The sequence below is a fragment of the Cicer arietinum genome, chromosome 7, assembly GCF_000331145.2.
Source record: "Cicer arietinum cultivar CDC Frontier isolate Library 1 chromosome 7, Cicar.CDCFrontier_v2.0, whole genome shotgun sequence".
In the NCBI taxonomy this organism is placed as follows: Eukaryota; Viridiplantae; Streptophyta; class Magnoliopsida; order Fabales; family Fabaceae; genus Cicer; species Cicer arietinum.
In genome coordinates this window covers 51,899,293-51,917,117 of record NC_021166.2, presented here as the reverse complement: position 1 = coordinate 51,917,117, position 17,825 = coordinate 51,899,293, and the positions used below count along the sequence as shown (strand labels likewise).

The 17,825-nt window shown below is 30.9% G+C and overlaps 2 protein-coding genes across 4 annotated transcripts; both read left to right on the top strand.

Moving 5' to 3' along the window:
• Nucleotides 1-3,154: 3,154 nt before the first annotated feature.
• Nucleotides 3,155-8,524, top strand: LOC101502508 (RAP domain-containing protein, chloroplastic). Of its 3 annotated transcripts, XM_004510795.4 has the most exons (5): nt 3,155-3,301; nt 4,052-5,993; nt 6,113-6,195; nt 6,953-7,051; nt 8,014-8,524. In XM_004510795.4, the coding sequence occupies exons 2-5, from the start codon at nt 4,184-4,186 to the stop codon at nt 8,020-8,022; spliced, it is 2,001 nt and encodes a 666-aa protein (XP_004510852.2). In that variant the 5' UTR covers nt 3,155-3,301; nt 4,052-4,183; the 3' UTR covers nt 8,023-8,524. The 3 variants fall into 3 exon arrangements, with proteins under 3 accessions (XP_004510852.2, XP_012574191.1, XP_012574190.1); XM_012718737.3 differs by lacking the exon at nt 8,014-8,524 and having other exon boundaries at nt 3,157-3,301; nt 4,091-5,993; nt 6,953-7,203; XM_012718736.3 differs by lacking the exon at nt 8,014-8,524 and having other exon boundaries at nt 3,174-3,301; nt 4,088-5,993; nt 6,953-7,203.
• A 2,624-nt stretch (nt 8,525-11,148) lies between these two features.
• On the top strand, nt 11,149-12,112 carry LOC101502816 (BON1-associated protein 2-like). The gene has a single exon (XM_004510796.4). It carries the CDS (start codon nt 11,379-11,381, stop codon nt 11,913-11,915), a length of 537 nt encoding a protein of 178 aa, XP_004510853.1. The 5' UTR covers nt 11,149-11,378; the 3' UTR covers nt 11,916-12,112.
• Nucleotides 12,113-17,825: the final 5,713 nt, after the last annotated feature.

Sequence of the window (17,825 nt, the reverse complement as noted above, 5' to 3'; positions counted from 1 at the left end):
GCAATTCTCAATATTACAATCACCGGAAGCATAATCATTAGGACCAAACGGATCAATATAGGTTAGTTCAGAACTCTTAGTAATCTGAGAATAAGAGGAAATAAAGTAAAAAGGGATGTGCTCAAGAAAAACAACATTACGAGATACATAAAGTTTTCTTACATGAGGATCATAACAATGATAACCTTTTTTACCATCCCCATAACCAAGAAAAACACACAATGATGAACGAGAAGACAACTTACTGCGCTCTACTTGAGGGCGAAGAACAAAGCAAGTAGAACCAAAAACTTTCAAAGAATGATAATCAGGGGTAGAAGCATACAATTTTTCAAAGGGAGACAAACCTGATATGATAGAGGACGAAATTCTATTAATAGCATGAACAACAGTAAGAACCGCTTCTCCCCAAAACTCACTAGGAACTGAAGCAGACAACAAAAGGGAACGAGCAGTCTCTATAATATGACGGTGTTTCCTTTCAACAACTCCATTTTGTTGAGGAGTATCAGTACAAGATGTTTGGTGGAGGGTGCCATCATAAGCAAGTAATTCAGAAAATTTATTAGAGGTATATTCACCACCTAAATCACAACGAAAATACTTTATAACAAAATTATGTTGAGTTTTGACCATTGCACGAAACATATGATAAATGTCAAAAAATTCAGACCGATTTTTCATAAGATAAACCCAACAATAGCGAGTGTAATCATCAATAAACGAAACATAATATCTAGATCCACCTTTGGTGAGAACCGGTGATGGACCCCAAACATCAGAGTGAACTAAATCAAAGGGCGTATATGAAACAAAAACACTTTTACTAAACGGTAAAGCTGAAAGTTTGGCAAGTTTACAACCACAACAATCTGAGATATCACATGTTTGTAACTTTTCTAAGGTTCCAGTAGAAACCAAATATTTTAATCTAGAAGCAGAAACATGTCCAAGGCGAGAATGCCATAGACAAAAACTAGAAGATAAGGAATTCAAGCGAAAACTAGATAATAAGTCAGCAGTAGTTGTGGAGGCTGCAGTATCTGGGAGTCGCAGGTCATCCAAAACATAAAGTCCCCCTTGTCTATGACCTGTCCCAATCAGCCTCCCGAAATGTGGATCCTGCGCACAACAAGAAGTGGAAGAAAACATAACCGAATAACCGAGATCACATATTTGACTAACAAAAGCAAGACTCAAAGTAAGATTAGGAATATAATAAACATCAGAAAGAGACATGTTAGGTGTGGAGACAGAAACAACGCCTGCTAGTGGCATAGGATGCCATCATCAGTCATAACCGACACAGACGAGACAGGTTTCACAGACACAAAAGATTTATCATCGTATGTCATATGATGAGATGCTCCCGAATCAAGAATTCATATGGAAGGGGATATACCTGACATACTAGAGGAGTTCAAACCTTTAGAAGAGGTGGCAGACATGGCATGTGATTGAGTGGCAAGAAGTTTTTGAAGCTGTTCTGCAATATCAGATATTTGAGAAGTAATCTCAGATGGGTATACAGAACCAGAACTAGAGCCAATGGTAGGAGGAGCAGAAGCAACAACCTTGGACGATGACCCCCTAAAATTCTTCTTATGTGTTCTCCCCAATTTCGGACAATGTGCTTGAAGAGAGTCATCCTTAGCATCAGCCATAACAAATAATGACAGGAAAATACGACAAATACAATCACTGAGACAAAATAAATTAGGGATAATCTGGTGTTGTGCGAGTCCGATTTCTCCCTCTCCAGACGTCTTTTCACCGATCCGACTGTTGAAGACGAAGACCTAAATATTGCGAACCTGCTGTCCAAAAATCAGCCTGATCCAACAGTTAACGAATGCACAATCGATGTTTTTCTGAGATTGATTTAACAAAATCGGGAATAGGGTTACTCGTCTCTTTTCTCTTTTGGTGGTTGTCTTTCCTATCAAAATAGTCTCTCTCTTCTCTACGGTAGATCCCAAAATCAACCAAAGCTCTTTGACACCATGTTAACAATGAAAAGAGGAAGAAAGAGGAAGAAGAGAAACAACCACTCTAGGGTTTCATAACATATAATGAACCAAAACTAAAGTTAATAGGGTTACAATGAGTATATATATATAAGAATATAATTGTCTAAAATACCCTTACTACTAATATATAATAATATTATCTACCAGTACTAATACCTAATAAGGATAATTCAAGTAGTATTCTATCTTTTTTAATGTGTAAAATAACAAAATGACTCAATATTATGGAACAAAGTAGGGATAATATAAAAATTTGTATTGCACATATCTACGAATAAAATATGTGACGGACATGCGGTGGGTAGCCTAACATATACACACATATAAAATAAACGCATATTTTGATTACTCGTTACTCCAGGATATCCATAATTAAAAGTAAATTAGTAAATATATGTTGTAATGAACTTTGTTTATATATTAAAGTATTAATAGTTATTTATGATTTAATTTTGTTGTATATTTAATTTACGTGTTAATGTATTAATGTTTTTGTGTGTTAATATCTTTTTTTACAAAAGAGAAAGAAAAAAAAAACATGTATCATGGATAATAATTGTCATTTCTAAAATTGAGGGAGTATAAGTTTATAGATTTTTTGTTTATCTTAAAAGATATGATAAATTTCATCATAATTAACTCACGCAACTGTGAGATCCCGATAGTAAATTTTATTATAATTAACTCACACAACTGTAATGTTCGAATTTGAATCCGCAACAAGACATATAACCTTAAAATGTAAGGTTAAGACCTCCTTAAAGACTTTATTATAACCTATTATAATTGAGGGACCTATTTAAAAACGAGTAAACCATTATTTCTTTGGAGGTGCACGGTATTATCTCTTTTGTTATGACTAAATCAAAATTTAAATTAGTTATTGAATCAACAAAATAATCTCTAAAAAATATAATTTAATGTCAAAATAGTTTGTGACGGTTATAGTATTAAAGACTAAAATGATTAATATTTTAATAATTTGATAGTTAATTTAATTTTTTTTACTAAATCAAATATCTAAATTACAAAGGCTTATAGTTTCATAGTAAAATTGTGGTTTTTCCATTTAAAAATCTCTAAATAATTTAGAGATGATTAACCCTTTTAATTAACCAATTTAAGTGAAGAAAAAAAAAACCAACTTGTACAAAAAAAAACGATTTTATCACTTTCAATGTGAATGAAAAGGGAAACACTTGTTAGTTCAGAGTTCTTCAAAAACACAATCTTCTGCGCGGGAGCGAATTCTCCCACTCTCCTTCTTGCCGGTGAGTTTCCTTTTCTCCCTTTTTTCTCTCTTATCCGCAAATGGGTTCTCTTTGTTTATCCATTTTATCACTTGTTTTCAGTAACTACCATTTATCATCATTAATTGCTGTGTATTTACACTCAGATTTCAAGAAACCCCAAACCCAATTGAATTTTATGTACATGCCTTGATATTTCTGAACTTTTTATTAAGTTTTAGAATTGAAACAGTTTACTGAGCTCACAATTTAGGATAACAAAATTCGACGACTTTTTAAATAGTTAACGCAATTTATACGTGTGTTTAATGAAGTGTTAAACTTGGTTGATAAATATATTAGGCGTCGGTGCGTCACATCTTATTAAACATATATTCAAGTGTTCAAATCTACATATAGTTAGAACACTAGAAATCATGGTTAATAAGTTCAAATTCGTGGTTCATTAGATTCAATTGATGGTTAAAATCAAGATTAATCACATTTAAGTTTGTGATTAATAAAGTACAGTAGATGGTTAATAAATTCAAATTCGTGGTTGATTAAATTATCCAATCTTATATATATATATGCTCATTAACCACTCATTGGACTGTTAACCACTACGCTAATAATTTAAAATGTCGCCAAATTTTGTTGTCCCAAATTGATGTTTATATTTCTATATTTTATGTGCAACTAATTTTAGATATACTGTAAACAGATTTTTGTACTGTTTGTTTGATATTATATATCAATTATGTTGAAAGGTATTGCAATTCTTGTCTACAGGAACCCCCTTTTGAATTATTGTTTTCTGTTCATAAGTAGGGAACTGGGAAAGATAAAAAGATTTTATCGTCTTGCATGGTCAAACTTAAACCTGTTTGGTTAATTTGTGTTCTTTGAGGAGAATTGAAAAGTATGGAAGTGTTATTGAATTCTTTGCTTAACCAAAGTTGTTTAAAACCCTTTGGTTTCACTCCAAGAGTTGGTTATACTTTCCCATTTACCACGAGAACTCGGCATTTAAATCGAAAACATAATTCCTTCACCTTGAAAATTGATTGCACGTGTTTCGATAGAGAGAGTGTCACCAGTGCCAGAGGAGCTAGAATTTCTGCACTGGATAGTGATGATAAAGGAGAGGACTTTAATATGGACTGGGAATCGGAGTTTGTGAGGGAATTGGATCCATTCGGTTACCGAGCTCCAAAGAAAAGGGAAAAAGAACAGAAGTCGGAGTTGCTTGAAGACCCAAATGGAATGGATTGGTGTGTGAGGGCAAGAGAGGCGGCGCTGAAATCAATTAAATCGAGGGGCATGAGTCATGCGATGGAAGATCTGGTTACTGTTAAGAAGAAGAAGAAGAAGGCAAAGAAGAACTTGGTAAGCAAGAAGGAAACAGATAAGAAAATCGATGAACTTGATTACAGTTCCAAGAAAGACTTTGGACAGCCACAGCCTATGCAATCTCGGGGTGATGTTGGTGATTTGAAAAGGAGAGTTAGTTTGATGGCCGAAGCCGAAGGAATGTTTGCAGAAAAGGAGAAAAAGGTGGAAACATTTTTCAATAGACTGTCTCAATTCTCCGGGCCATCGAACCATAGAAAAGAAATCAACTTGAACAAAGCAATTATCGAAGCGCAGACTGCAGAGGATGTGTTAGTTGTTACTTACGAAACAGTTGTTGCGGTTGCAAAAGGACTAAGCCCCTCACCTCTCTCTCCTTTGAATATCGCTACTGCTCTTCATCGCATTGCTAAAAATATGGAGAAAGTTCATATGATGAAAACTCGAAGACTAACTTTTGCTCGACAAAAAGAGATGTCTATGCTTGTTGGCATTGCAATGACAGCCTTACCTGAATGCTCGGCTCAAGGAATCTCAAACATAGCTTGGGCGCTGTCCAAAGTTGGAGGCGAACTGCTTTACTTTTCAGAAATGGATAGAATTGCAGAGATTGCACTGGCCAAAGTCGGGGAATTAAAATCTCAAAACGTTGCTAATATTGCCGGTGCTTTTGCTTCGATGCATCACTCTGCACCCGATCTTTTCTCAGAATTGTCGAAAAAAGCCTCAGAAATAATTCACACCTTCAGTGGGCAAGAACTTGGACAGCTTTTGTGGGCTTTTGCATCTTTATATGAGCCTGCTGACCTTATATTTGATTCTTTAGACAGACTCTTTGATGATCATAACCAACCAAGAGGTTTCATCGGTGACAAATCATCCAATAATGACGAACAAATCAGTGTCGAATCTGTTGACAGAAATGTGGACTCAACTGTACTGGCTTTAAGTAGGGATCAGCTTGGTCCTATAGCTTGGTCCTATGCTGTTTTCGGACAAATGGATAGGAGTTTCTTCTCTTATGCCTGGAAAACTCTTGGCCATTTTGAGGAGCAAAGGGTTTCAGAGATGTATAGGGGAGATATCATGTTTGCTTCTCAGGTTCATCTCGTAAACCAGTGTTTGAAACTTGAATTTCCGCACCTTCAGTTGTCATTAAGCGGTGAGCTTGAGGACAAAGTTTTGCGTGCTGGAAAAACTAAAAGGTTTAATCAGAAGATAACTTCGTCGTTTCAGAAAGAGGTCGGACGTCTTCTTGTTAGCATTGGCCACAAATGGATCAAAGAATATGATGTGGATGGGTACACTTTGGATGCTGTGCTAGTTGGTAAAAAGCTTGCTCTGGAGATTGATGGTCCAACTCATTTCTCTAGAAATACTGGTGCGCATCTGTTGTTTACATATATTGAATTTTTATCCTTTTGTTCTCTTGTATTGAGCTGAATCTTAACTCCATTGATTCACTCAGTTTATCATTTATTGTCTTTTCTTGTTATATAGGTGTTCCTTTAGGACACACTATGCTAAAACGCCGATACATTACCGCTGCTGGTTGGAGACTCGTATCATTATCCTATCAAGAGGTGAACTCTCCAGTTTCATAATTATGAGTTTTACATATCCACTTTAAATAACCTGATACTTTTAAAATCATGATTTGATAGTGCATTGTGGACACATACAAAATTACAAATACAATCTATAGAACTTGCAAGTTTGTAAATTTATGTGCCTTTTGGCATATGTGTTTACTGTTTAGAGAGATTGACTTTCAAGTTTCACTCGGCAGCGACATTTTATCAAAATCTTTTCGCCTCTATTTTATACCTGTCACTATTCATGTTCTTTATTTTGGAAGATCCGATCAATGCCATCACCTGATAATGTGCAATTTTACATAGTCAAACTGATAGGTAACCCACTTATTTAGTTAGTTAGTCAGAAAGTATGAGATGGTAGACTATAAATTGTTGGAAGGAAAGATTAGAGAGGTTATCCTTGGTCTTAGAATAGAGTTTAGAGTTAGAGAGAATCAGGTTTCTATCAGTAAATGAATACTTTTTTCAAAATATTTCCGCTTTACATCACAAACACATGACCTTGCAGTAAGTAATCAGTATCACAATATGTTACTGGTGGGGTTTATAGCATGCCCTAAACTTAGAATTTGGCGGCTTTCTCCTAATCATACATCATATGTATCCTCTGCCTGTTTCTAATTTCTAAAGCAGAGGAAACAAAAGTCACATTTTTAACTCAACTAAACAATTTTAAGGACTTTAATAAGAATATTGATTTGTTCGTGAAAAAATTGTGAATGTTTGTGTACTTTTCCTGCAGTGGGAGGAACTTCAAGGAGAATTCGAACAAGCGGAGTACCTTAGGAATATTCTTAAAGATCATTTAGATGAAAGATTTGCGAAAACTACTTTGACTGAGGTAAAGTGATCACTCAATGCTTTTCGCGAGGTATCAAGAGTTTTGTACTTTTAAATTGTTATGCTCCCTTTTAGAAATTTTAGTAAAGGGCATGTATTTTTGTTAGAAATATTATATCTCAAGTTCATCTAAATCATAGTTTTTGGTGTATATTTCTAACACATGGTCATTTCATAAGCACAACAAGACCATTTACCTCACCTCACAAAGGAATATTTCAAAATCTAAAATTAAGAAAACAATCTTTAACATTTTCATGATATAGAAGTGAGTGGCATTTAACATGGACCACTATTAAAGTCGTCCATCATAGTCTAGTTTTTTATAGCCATTGGATTAATCAAGCTTATATTTATTACTATAGTTCTTGTTATACCCAATCATTTTCTCTCTCTTGACTCTACTTTTTCATCTCTCATCTCCCTCGTTCTTTCTTCTTCTTTGCTCAAAACCACCACCACCATGGGAGAGCTTTTCCGGCCACCAATAGCCACACCACCATCACCATTGAACTCATCTCTTCTTCCTCCACAAAACACACCTTTAAAACTTTAAAAAAACTATGTTGGTAAAAATGGGTTTTAAAGTCTCATTGATCTTAACAGGTATCATCGTTACTTCAAAAAAACATGTATCATCCTTACTTTAAAACTCTGTGGCTACAATGACACACTGAATATAAAATCGATGTGACACACTCTGAGTATCTTCAACAATTTTTCTCCCCTTAACTGTTAGGTCATAGAGCAATCAAAAAATCTAACTGAAAAAAAATTGGAAAAGCAAGTATATGCACAGAAAAGTCCACTACATTGTTCACAAATTAATTTAGAATTGTTCACTTATTTTATTGTTAGATCTTCAATTTTGTTCTCAATTTCCTACTTTGTTTTTCTTTTTCATACATACAAAGTACACACTTTGCTATTTATTTTACTTTAAAACTTTGTTGGTAAAAATAGGTTTTGTAGAGGAAGAAGAGATGAGTTAAATGGTGGTGTGGTTATTGATAGCTGGAAAAGCTATTCGGTGGTGGTGGTTTTGAGCAAAGAAGAAGAAAAATGAGGGAAATGAGAGATGAAAAAGAAGAGTCAAGAGAGAAAAAATTGTGTATAACATGAACTATAGTAATACTATATAAGCTTTTAATCCAATGGTTATAAAAACTAGACGATGATGAACCACTTTAATAGTGGTCCATATCAAATGCCACCATAGAAGTGGGATCACATGGTTTTGATAGAGATTTGATGGTGAGAAAGGGGAGGTAAATTTGAGAAGGTGAATCTCACTTTACAAAACTGATGAAAAGCTAAAGACAGCGTTTCCACATTTTGTTTTTGTCAAAATAGGAACCGTTTGCCTCACCTATTTTTTCTGCTCAAATTTGAGACATTTTTTAAAGAAAATTGTTGACATTTGAACCAACACATTTATTTAATAATTATTATTAGTATATAGTATTTCGTCACATACCATGCGTTAAATTTATTTGTCACTAGTATGACGATTTTATAATCGAGGTTCTGTCTCCTTACCTACTAGTTCCATTTCCACCTTATTTATTGTTCTACACATGCAACATGGGTAGGAAACATCCTTGAAACATGCACCATTCTCTTTTCCAAACCAATTCTTCATTTTTTATTCCCCAAAACAATGTTTTAAAAATATGTTTGATCCAGCCAATCCAACGGGTTGAATCAAGAACCAGCTAGTATTTTTATGGATGCAATCCCGTTTTAACTTCACTAGGGTTGAATTCGATATAGTTGTTTTTTTTTTTTTTTTTTTTTAAGTTTTTTTTTTTTTTTTTTATTTTTTTTTTTTTTTTTTTTTAAGTTTTTTTTTTTTTTTTTTATTTTTTTTTTTTTTTTTTTTTAAGTTTTTTTTTTTTTTTTTTATTTTTTTTTTTTTTTTTTTTTAAGTTTTTTTTTTTTTTTTTTATTTTTTTTTTTTTTTTTTTTTAAGTTTTTTTTTTTTTTTTTTATTTTTTTTTTTTTTTTTTTTTAAGTTTTTTTTTTTTTTTTTTATTTTTTTTTTTTTTTTTTTTTAAGTTTTTTTTTTTTTTTTTTATTTTTTTTTTTTTTTTTTTTTAAGTTTTTTTTTTTTTTTTTTATTTTTTTTTTTTTTTTTTTTTTTTTTTTTTTTTTTTTTTTTTTTTTAAGATTTTATATTTTTTATTTATAGGCTCTCTTAGTTCCTTTTTTAAGTATTATTTAATAGGATTTTTTAATTTTATTTTTGGTTTGCAAAATTCAAAATGTATTAATTATTGTTGTCTAATTATCTCATACTACTAATTGTAGAGAAAAAAATAGGTGGAATAAAAAAATAAATAATTAAGAGTACAATAATATTTTTATTTTGAAAAATATATTAGACAAAAGACAAAAATGTTATAAGTTTTCATTTTATATAAAACTAGTGTCCAAAAATATCCTTACAGTTTTTTCTAACTTCTCACTTAACAGTAACCATCGTTGAGCACACAAAAAACTATCCATAAGCAACAGGAAAATTTAAAATAAAAATTACACAAAAAATACAGTATTATTTAACATGTTTTGTTCATAAATAAGTTGACCCAATAGAAGAGTGGACTGAAGTGCCCGTATATATACAATTATTTTTATTATTTTTTTAAGGGAATTAAATGTTATTTGGTTGATTGGAAAATAACAAAATAAGAGAGAGGTTAAAAGTAATTAGTTATTTGTTTTGGAAAATGTCTAGGAAACAATGAAAAATTGGAAAAGAAAAATAACTATCAAAGTAAGGACAAAATGAAATGTTAAGTAAACTTAAAATGAAAATTAAAAAACAACACATGCAATATTAGTCATTTGATTTAATAGTAATTGAACCAATTAAATCATAACTCCAATGAGTAGGTTTTTCAATACCCAATCCAATTTTTAAAACATTCCTCCAAACTTTGTGTTGACCTACAGTTTGTCAATCTTATTTGAAATTGCAGCTATAATTTTCAAAATAATAACTTTCTAAGTATTTTCAATTCTCTTTAAGAATCCTGATTTGTCTCTTAAGTAGCAGTCAACCACTGTGTTTCCAAGGAACAAGGGCAGCTGACTAAACATTGCCATATATCCAATTAGAAAGTAATAACTTACTCTTGTTATAAAATGAAGAACCAACAAAATCAAACAAAATATTGAACTTTTCTCTCCAGGAACTTACTTAGCAACGCAAGGAGACTTCTTCATTTTTTATTATTACAAAATCATCCAAGTTCAAAAGTATTACTTTTTGCCTTAAAAAGTATTACTTATAATTATAATTAAAAACATATTAGTAGTACACGTGTAACACAAAAAGGAGAAATTTTTATTCAACAATACTAGATTCAATAAAAATAAAAATAAACAATCAACGAACTTATGATATTGTTATATAATCACAATTTAAAGATAATTTTATAATTGCAATAAAATGGTGGGTTTTCATTGTAAAAAATAGTTTTTCCGTTCTATAATTACAAAATATCATTTTTTGTTTACATTTAAAGCGTGACTTTTGCCGTTAGTCTTTTTAAAAATCTATTCACCAACATCATACGTTATTTCTTCACCTAAGAAAATACAACACATAAACTATATGTGGTTGGTTTTTTTTTTTACTAAACAACTATGTGGTTGGTTAAATTCAATAAACATTGACAACAAGTTTACACATTCACATAATTTAATTTGAGGCCATTAAAGTACTTTGTTGGAATTTTTCTTTTTAAAAAGAAACTTTTCTTTATTCTTAAGCCAATTATGAAATAAAGAATAAATTCCAATCTTGAGCTTCACAATATGTCGAAAATTCCTCCAAACAGACCCGAAACTTCCAAGTAAGTACCGCCGTCAATTGTAACGGCTTTTTAACGCTTTTCCCCCCTTTTGATTTGTCAAACACTTTCTTTTCTCCGTCCAAAACCACGCGCCGAATTTTCTTACGGCTCAATTATTATTTTTTTCCTTTCTAAATTCAGCTCAATTACTCAACGATAGAAAAGAAGCAACCACTTACTTTCTCTCTCCTTTCTTTCATGTTTCTTAATACTCCACATATATAACGCTATCTTCTCTATCATTCTCTTCCATTCAACCTTCCACTCCCCAATTTCTCTACACACAAATTTCAATATCCATTTTCATCCAATTTCTAATCCTACACACGTTTTTTTTACACTAAAAAATCTTGTGACCCACATATTACTTAAATTAATTTTTATAAGAGATTAGTCTCTAACACTAAGTTCACTAAAAAAATAATTACTTATTATTATTTCATTATACCTATATTCTATATATATAAAATGTCACGATCAATAGAGATAACAATTATATCTTCTGAGAATCTCCAAGAGAACAAAAAGGCATTAAAAGGAAACACATTTGTGACGGTCCAATGTGACGGTAACCGCGACGAAATGAGCACCACAAAAGTGGATTCAGAAGGTGGGAGTTACCCATCATGGAATGAGAAATTGGTGATGGACGTGCCATTGCATGCAAGGTTCATAACAATAGAGGTAAAATGCAAAACAAGAGGAAATAGTAGTAGTAGTATTGGAATGGCTAGAATACCCGTTAGTGATTTTATTGGAGGGTATGTACCTGAAAATCAATTGCAATTTTTAAGCTATAGGTTGTGGGATAATAAAGTTAGTAGAAATGGGATTGTCAATATTTCAATAAGGGTAAAAGTGTCACAAAATAATTATTGTTCGAATTCGATGTCATCGGCTGTGAATGGAGTTCCGGTAACTGGGGTTCCGGTGGCCGGTAATGGATCCACTAGAGTTGTAACGGGGATTCCAGCTGCTTGGTTAAACTACCAAAGAAACATTTGAAGGATTTATCATAATATTCAATACAATCTATTCAAAAAGAAAGCATACATCACAATACACGTGGGAATCATATCTCAACTTTCATATTTGTTTAATTTTTATATGTTTTTTAATTAATAAGTATACACATTGTGGCATACTAAAAAATTTATTTTAGTTATAATACAAATACAAACACAACAATATTTTTATTTTTATTTTTATCTTTTATCACATCTCAAAAGTGCTATTTAAAATAAAATAAAATATTTTTTATTTATTTTTCTAAGACAACTATTTATACTGACTTTTAAGTAATACTAACAAAAACCGTTGTCATTAACGTATTATAGACAACTGTTTTTAAAATTATTCTAGGAGAACAATTTTTACTAATGTTGTTTATAATAACCAAACCCGTTATGTATTGTTACTAAAGAGTAGTTAATCTCTAGAAAAAAAAAATATATAGTTACAAATTTGCTACAACATAGTTTCCAAATTTGTCAACGCATATACAAGAGAGGAAAATTAAAAAATAATATTTTCGTAGCTAATTTATAGTTAACCTTAAAAAGTCATAGCTAATATCTAACTAATTCATACTAAAATTTGTTCAAAATTTTGATTCCATAGCTACATATCTATTTCTTAATTAATTTATAACTAATACTAAAACATAATATCTTACCTAATTTTCAACTAATACTAAAATATAACATAAAATAAATTCATATTTTGAAAAATATTTAAATTATTTTTAAAAATTCTTTTAAATTAATAGAGATAGAAATTCTATAAAAGATGATAGAAAAACAGCGAGTTAGTAAGAAAGAAGCTCCTAAATATAATTTCAATAGATATTCTATTTATAAAAATTATGTGACATAGTTATACTTATAGAGAAGTTTGAGATCAATAACATTAAATATAGTTATAACTATTTCTAGAGTTCACTCGTTTTAGAGGTGAAAAAGAATGTCAATACACTTGATGGCTTGCTCCCAACATTTAAAAGCCAATGCCCTGGTCTTGCCATTCAGTAATCGAGGAACCACTTGAGGAAGCCTTTAATATGGCATTAGACAACTTATAAAGATGTTTTAACACTTCAAACACAATCTAGAAAAAAATATTACACAGTTAAGAATAGAAGGAAAAGAAAATAACTTAAAACAAACTCATAAATTGAAATTTTAAAGAAAATTGTGAATACATTTATAAGCATATATTCTCATTTATTTGAATGTAGAATGTGTTAGTTGCTATATTCATCCTTACATAAAAAAAATAGTTTGACAATCTAAATTCAACCTACTCATGAAAGGAGGTATAACATACATTTAAGGGAAAAAGTTTCGGTAATTGGGGAACAACATCCCTATACAAATGAGCAATAGTACTAACCAAAAATGAAATCATGAAGTAAAAGCCAAAATAATTACACAAAATTATTGGGAAAAGGGAACCCAAATGATACTAGAAGCCATAGTTCATCTACATCAATAAAAACAAAGTGGTAACTATAAACTAAACTTAAGCATATTGGACAACTTCCTCAAGTTGCTAGCTTAATTTGAAGCTGTAAAAACTTCACATATTGGACACTATTCTAAATCCGCTATTTTTCATAATCCACTATTGATAACATTCCAAATAAAGGGAAAGGTTGTTGAGAATGCACTATATCTTCATAATGAAGAAACTTTTATTGTGTTTTTGAAAAATTAGAATATAAATATAAGCATGTCTATAAGACTATCATCAATGAGCGTCCTTTTGATCAACTTGATGTTCTAGCAGACAGAACATAACAACGAAACTAAACTATGGTAACAAGAATGAGCATCCTTTGTCAATGTCATTTGAATGCATGCTTAAGACATAAGGTAACAAGAAAAAGCAAAGAAAAATAGAAACAAGAAAGTGATAAAATGTCAAGTAGAAAGAAATAGGATAACATTAATTAAAATAATTGTTTTATGCTATCTCAATTTTTAATTAGTTTATTAAGGATCTATGATATTTAATAAATTATTAAATGAAATTAATATAAGAACTTGAAAAAAAAAAATTGGAACTAAAAAATGAGGAGCATAAATGGAAATGAACCAAAATCTTTGTTTTATATTTTAATCTTATTCATCGATTGTGGAATTCATAGACATTTTCATATTTTATGTAATTATGAGAATAAATATTTGTAGTAGAAAATATGTTGTATTGTGCCCGTGATTTACTGGTATATGCCTGTTTTTGTAGCCTTGATCTCTTACTTGATTCCCTATTTTACAGTATTTTTCTTTCTTTTCTTATAAATATGGCTAAATACTAAATAAATGTGGCCAAATACTAAATACTAGACATTGTACCAGATAGCTAAGAATTAAACTTATCAACCTTAGGAAAGGATTTCCTTCCTTAAATGTATTCACAAAATCCAAGGATTCATTGTGAATTTAATACAAGCACTAATCGTCGTAGGGTGTTTTACAAACTACAAAAATATAGGTTCCAAATTACATTACATTAAAATTAGATTAAAGTACACAATGCAGCTCATTCTAAACACTTCCACAACAAGAAATTTCTTTATTAAGCTTTGTGACCTCCATGGTTTCTCCGACAAATCTCAATTAAAATAATAAAATAAATTTAATAAGCTTGAGTAAATAGTGTCAGTAAAATAGTTGAAAATATAGTGTTTCAAACAATTTTTCTTGAATGCAGAGACACCGTCATGTTGAGTAACTTGTTCTCAACTCTTTGTATGAGCAAGTTGTGTTTGCGATTGCGACATAACAATTAGTTGCATACATTAATTAAAAAGATATCAAACTAAACTCATATAAACAAAATAGTTCAGCTTTAATAAGTTTGAAGGGTTTTATACTTTAACGAATAACAGTATTGGGTTAACAAGAAGCACCAGTGGTCTAGTGGTAGAATAGTACCCTGCCACGGTACAGACCCGGGTTCTATTCCCGGCTGGTGCAATATATGTGAGCTATGATGATAACATTTGTGGTGTGGGTTACATCACTAATCCTGAACCATTGGATGAATACAAATACAACTCTGAGCTCCTTATTCTTTTTGGCTTTTTAAAAACAAAATTGTTGGATGGGGGGATACAACCTCCAATCATGTTTTTTTCAAAAACATTAAAATTTAATAGTTTTTTTAAATAATTAATCACTTATTAATAATAATACTAAATCAATTACAAAAATATTATAGATATTCAAGTGTGAGTTAGTAATAACAAACGAGTGTAAAAAGTAATTTAATTTTTCTTTATATTTTATGCAATGTCCATTTCAATTGTAATGCTATGATTTTTAAAAAATAGTTAATAACAACTCTTTTTAACATGCTATTTTGATTTGTGTAATTTAATCTTTTATTTCTTGTAAATAATTTGAAAAGAGTTAAAGAAAATAAAAAAATACCAAGAATGAAAAATTTAATGGAAAAACTTTGTTAAGTTTTTTTTTTTTTACAAAACCAAAACCAAAGTTTTAACAAATATATATCAAGAGTTCACCGTTTTAGAGGTATAAAGAGTGTCAATACACTTGATTACTTATTCTCAACATTTAAAAGCCACTTCTTTGCCTTGCCCGTCAATAATTAGGTAACCACTTGAGGAAGGAAGCCTTTAATAAGGCATTATACAATTTAGAAAGATGCTTCAACACTTCAAACACAATCTAGATAAAATATTACAAATGTTAAAAATAGAGAGGGAAAGAAAATAACTTAAAACAAACTTATAAATTGAAATTTTGAAGAAAATTGTGCATACATTTATAAGCATATGTTTCCATTTACTTGCATATAGAATGTTTAGTTGATATATTCATCCCTGCATAAAAAAATAGTTCAACAATCTAAATTCAACCTACTAATAAAAGGAGCCATAACATACACGAAAGGGGAAACATTTCACTTATTAGAAACATTTTTTAAACAAAGGTCACTACAAGAAAAACAAGGATTTGTGGAGATTAAAAGCCCTCACAAAGGGAGAAAAACATCCACAGACTTAAGCCCTCACAAAGGGAGAAAAGCATCCACAAACTTAAGCCCTCACAAAAATGTGACGTAAAAGTCTGCCACAAATTTGTGAGGGCTTAAACCGCCACAAAAAAACAAAGAAATTTTAAAAAGTAAGCGTTTGTGAGTGTTAAGACAAACTCTATATTTAAAGTTTTGATGAAAATTGTAAGAATAGAAGTACGCCTAAGAGTGGGGATAAATTAGGTGTTTTGTTTTTAGAGATATGGTAATTGGATTTTCTGAGTTTAAGAACAAGGCTTAATAAAATTTGCAGTAAGTAAATGAACACGTTAAGATTTATCCTGGTTCCCCTTATAACCAAGGGTACATCCAGTCCTCTTGCACACCACAAGAGATTTTCCACTATTGTTAGAATAGGTACAAGTTCCACCCTAGGACCTTTGTTACAAACTCCTAACAATCACCCTAAGATAGCACACCACTATCTTAGTTACAAAACTTGAAGAAAGAACACCACTTTCCTCAATTTACAACACTTGAATGGTTTAGCAATATTGATTTTGACTTAGATCAATATGATATAACAATTGACGTACAATGATAACAATCCAATATAATTTCAAGTACACTAGAGAACTTTTCTCAATGATATGAAAATGTAAAATTTGTACTTGAAATATAAAAGTGAAACTTTGAATAAATCAAAACATTTTTAGAAAGTTTGTTCAAAGTTTGTTCAAGGTTTGGTTCAAGGATTGGTTGTTGTTTGATTTGATGTTATGGGGTATTTATACTCCATAAACATCTCTTCAGATTCGGGGCCATTGATCCAAAAGGTTTGATGAAAAAATGCAATGATCTGGAACCATTTCAGAATTGAAAAATTGCATTGTTTCCAGGTGTATTCGACTACAGCTTGTGTATAGTCGAATACACATCCTTTTAACGTTCAAAAATATTCAAAAATTATACTTTGTATTCGAATACACATGTGTGTAGTCGAATACAGATTATTGAAAATTTGCCACTGACTTACTTTGTATTCGATTACAGATGGTTGTAGTCGAATACACAAAAGGATTTTTGGCCACTGACTTAGCTTGTATTCGACTACACATAGTCGTAGTCGAATACAACTTTTAGACTTTTGCTTCTGACTTGCTTTGTATTCGAATACAAGATGCTGTATTCGAATACACTTATGCATTTTGTCAAAAACATGATTTTTAAGACTTTGTTAATGTTGTTTTGACTTTTGAAAATACTTTAAATGCATATGCTAAAATGAAAGGTTCTCATGTGCATTTGAAATATACGAATATTAGATTGCATCATGTACCTTTACATTATAAGACTTCTAGCATATTTGACTATAGTTGCCTTTGATGTTTGACTTCTTTTTGAGCTTGCAACTTGATCACTTTCCTTGGTCTTTGTCTTCATCAAAAACATGTATTTTACAAAAATAAACAAAGGTTAATTAAGAAAGTTAATTTTGATTCTAAAATGTTATGTTAATTTAACATGTGTTTTTGAGTGGATTTAATTAAGATCAGAATCAAGCAGATCAAGAAAAGACAACAACAAGATCATTCTGCATCATAACAGAGAATGATCTTCAGCTTCAACAACTATCCATCACAGCATATTGGTCAAACCTTTTCTATCTCCTTGACAAAGAGTCTGCCCTGGAAATTATTCATATCTAATCAGTACATGGCAAGGAACAAGTAGGAATCATCCAGACTCAAAAAGGTTATTTGATCTCAAAGATCAAAGGACTCAAAGACAGACAAAAATCATGACAGTATGCAAACTCCAAAAATCAAATGTCAAGAAAGTTCGATCAATCTGGGCATATGACAAGACAATAACAAAGGAAATCCAGAACGTTTAAAACGGGAACTC

Excerpts from the sequence above, each read along its gene's own strand:
- LOC101502508 (XM_004510795.4), top strand. The coding sequence starts at position 4,184 with ATGGAAGTGTTATTGAATTCTTTGCTTAACCAAAGTTGTTTAAAACCC. Across the intron at positions 5,994-6,112 it reads TCATTTCTCTAGAAATACTG|GTGTTCCTTTAGGACACACT; the intron begins GTGCGCATCTGT and ends CTTGTTATATAG. Across the intron at positions 6,196-6,952 it reads TATCATTATCCTATCAAGAG|TGGGAGGAACTTCAAGGAGA; the intron begins GTGAACTCTCCA and ends CTTTTCCTGCAG.
- LOC101502816 (XM_004510796.4), top strand. The coding sequence starts at position 11,379 with ATGTCACGATCAATAGAGATAACAATTATATCTTCTGAGAATCTCCAA.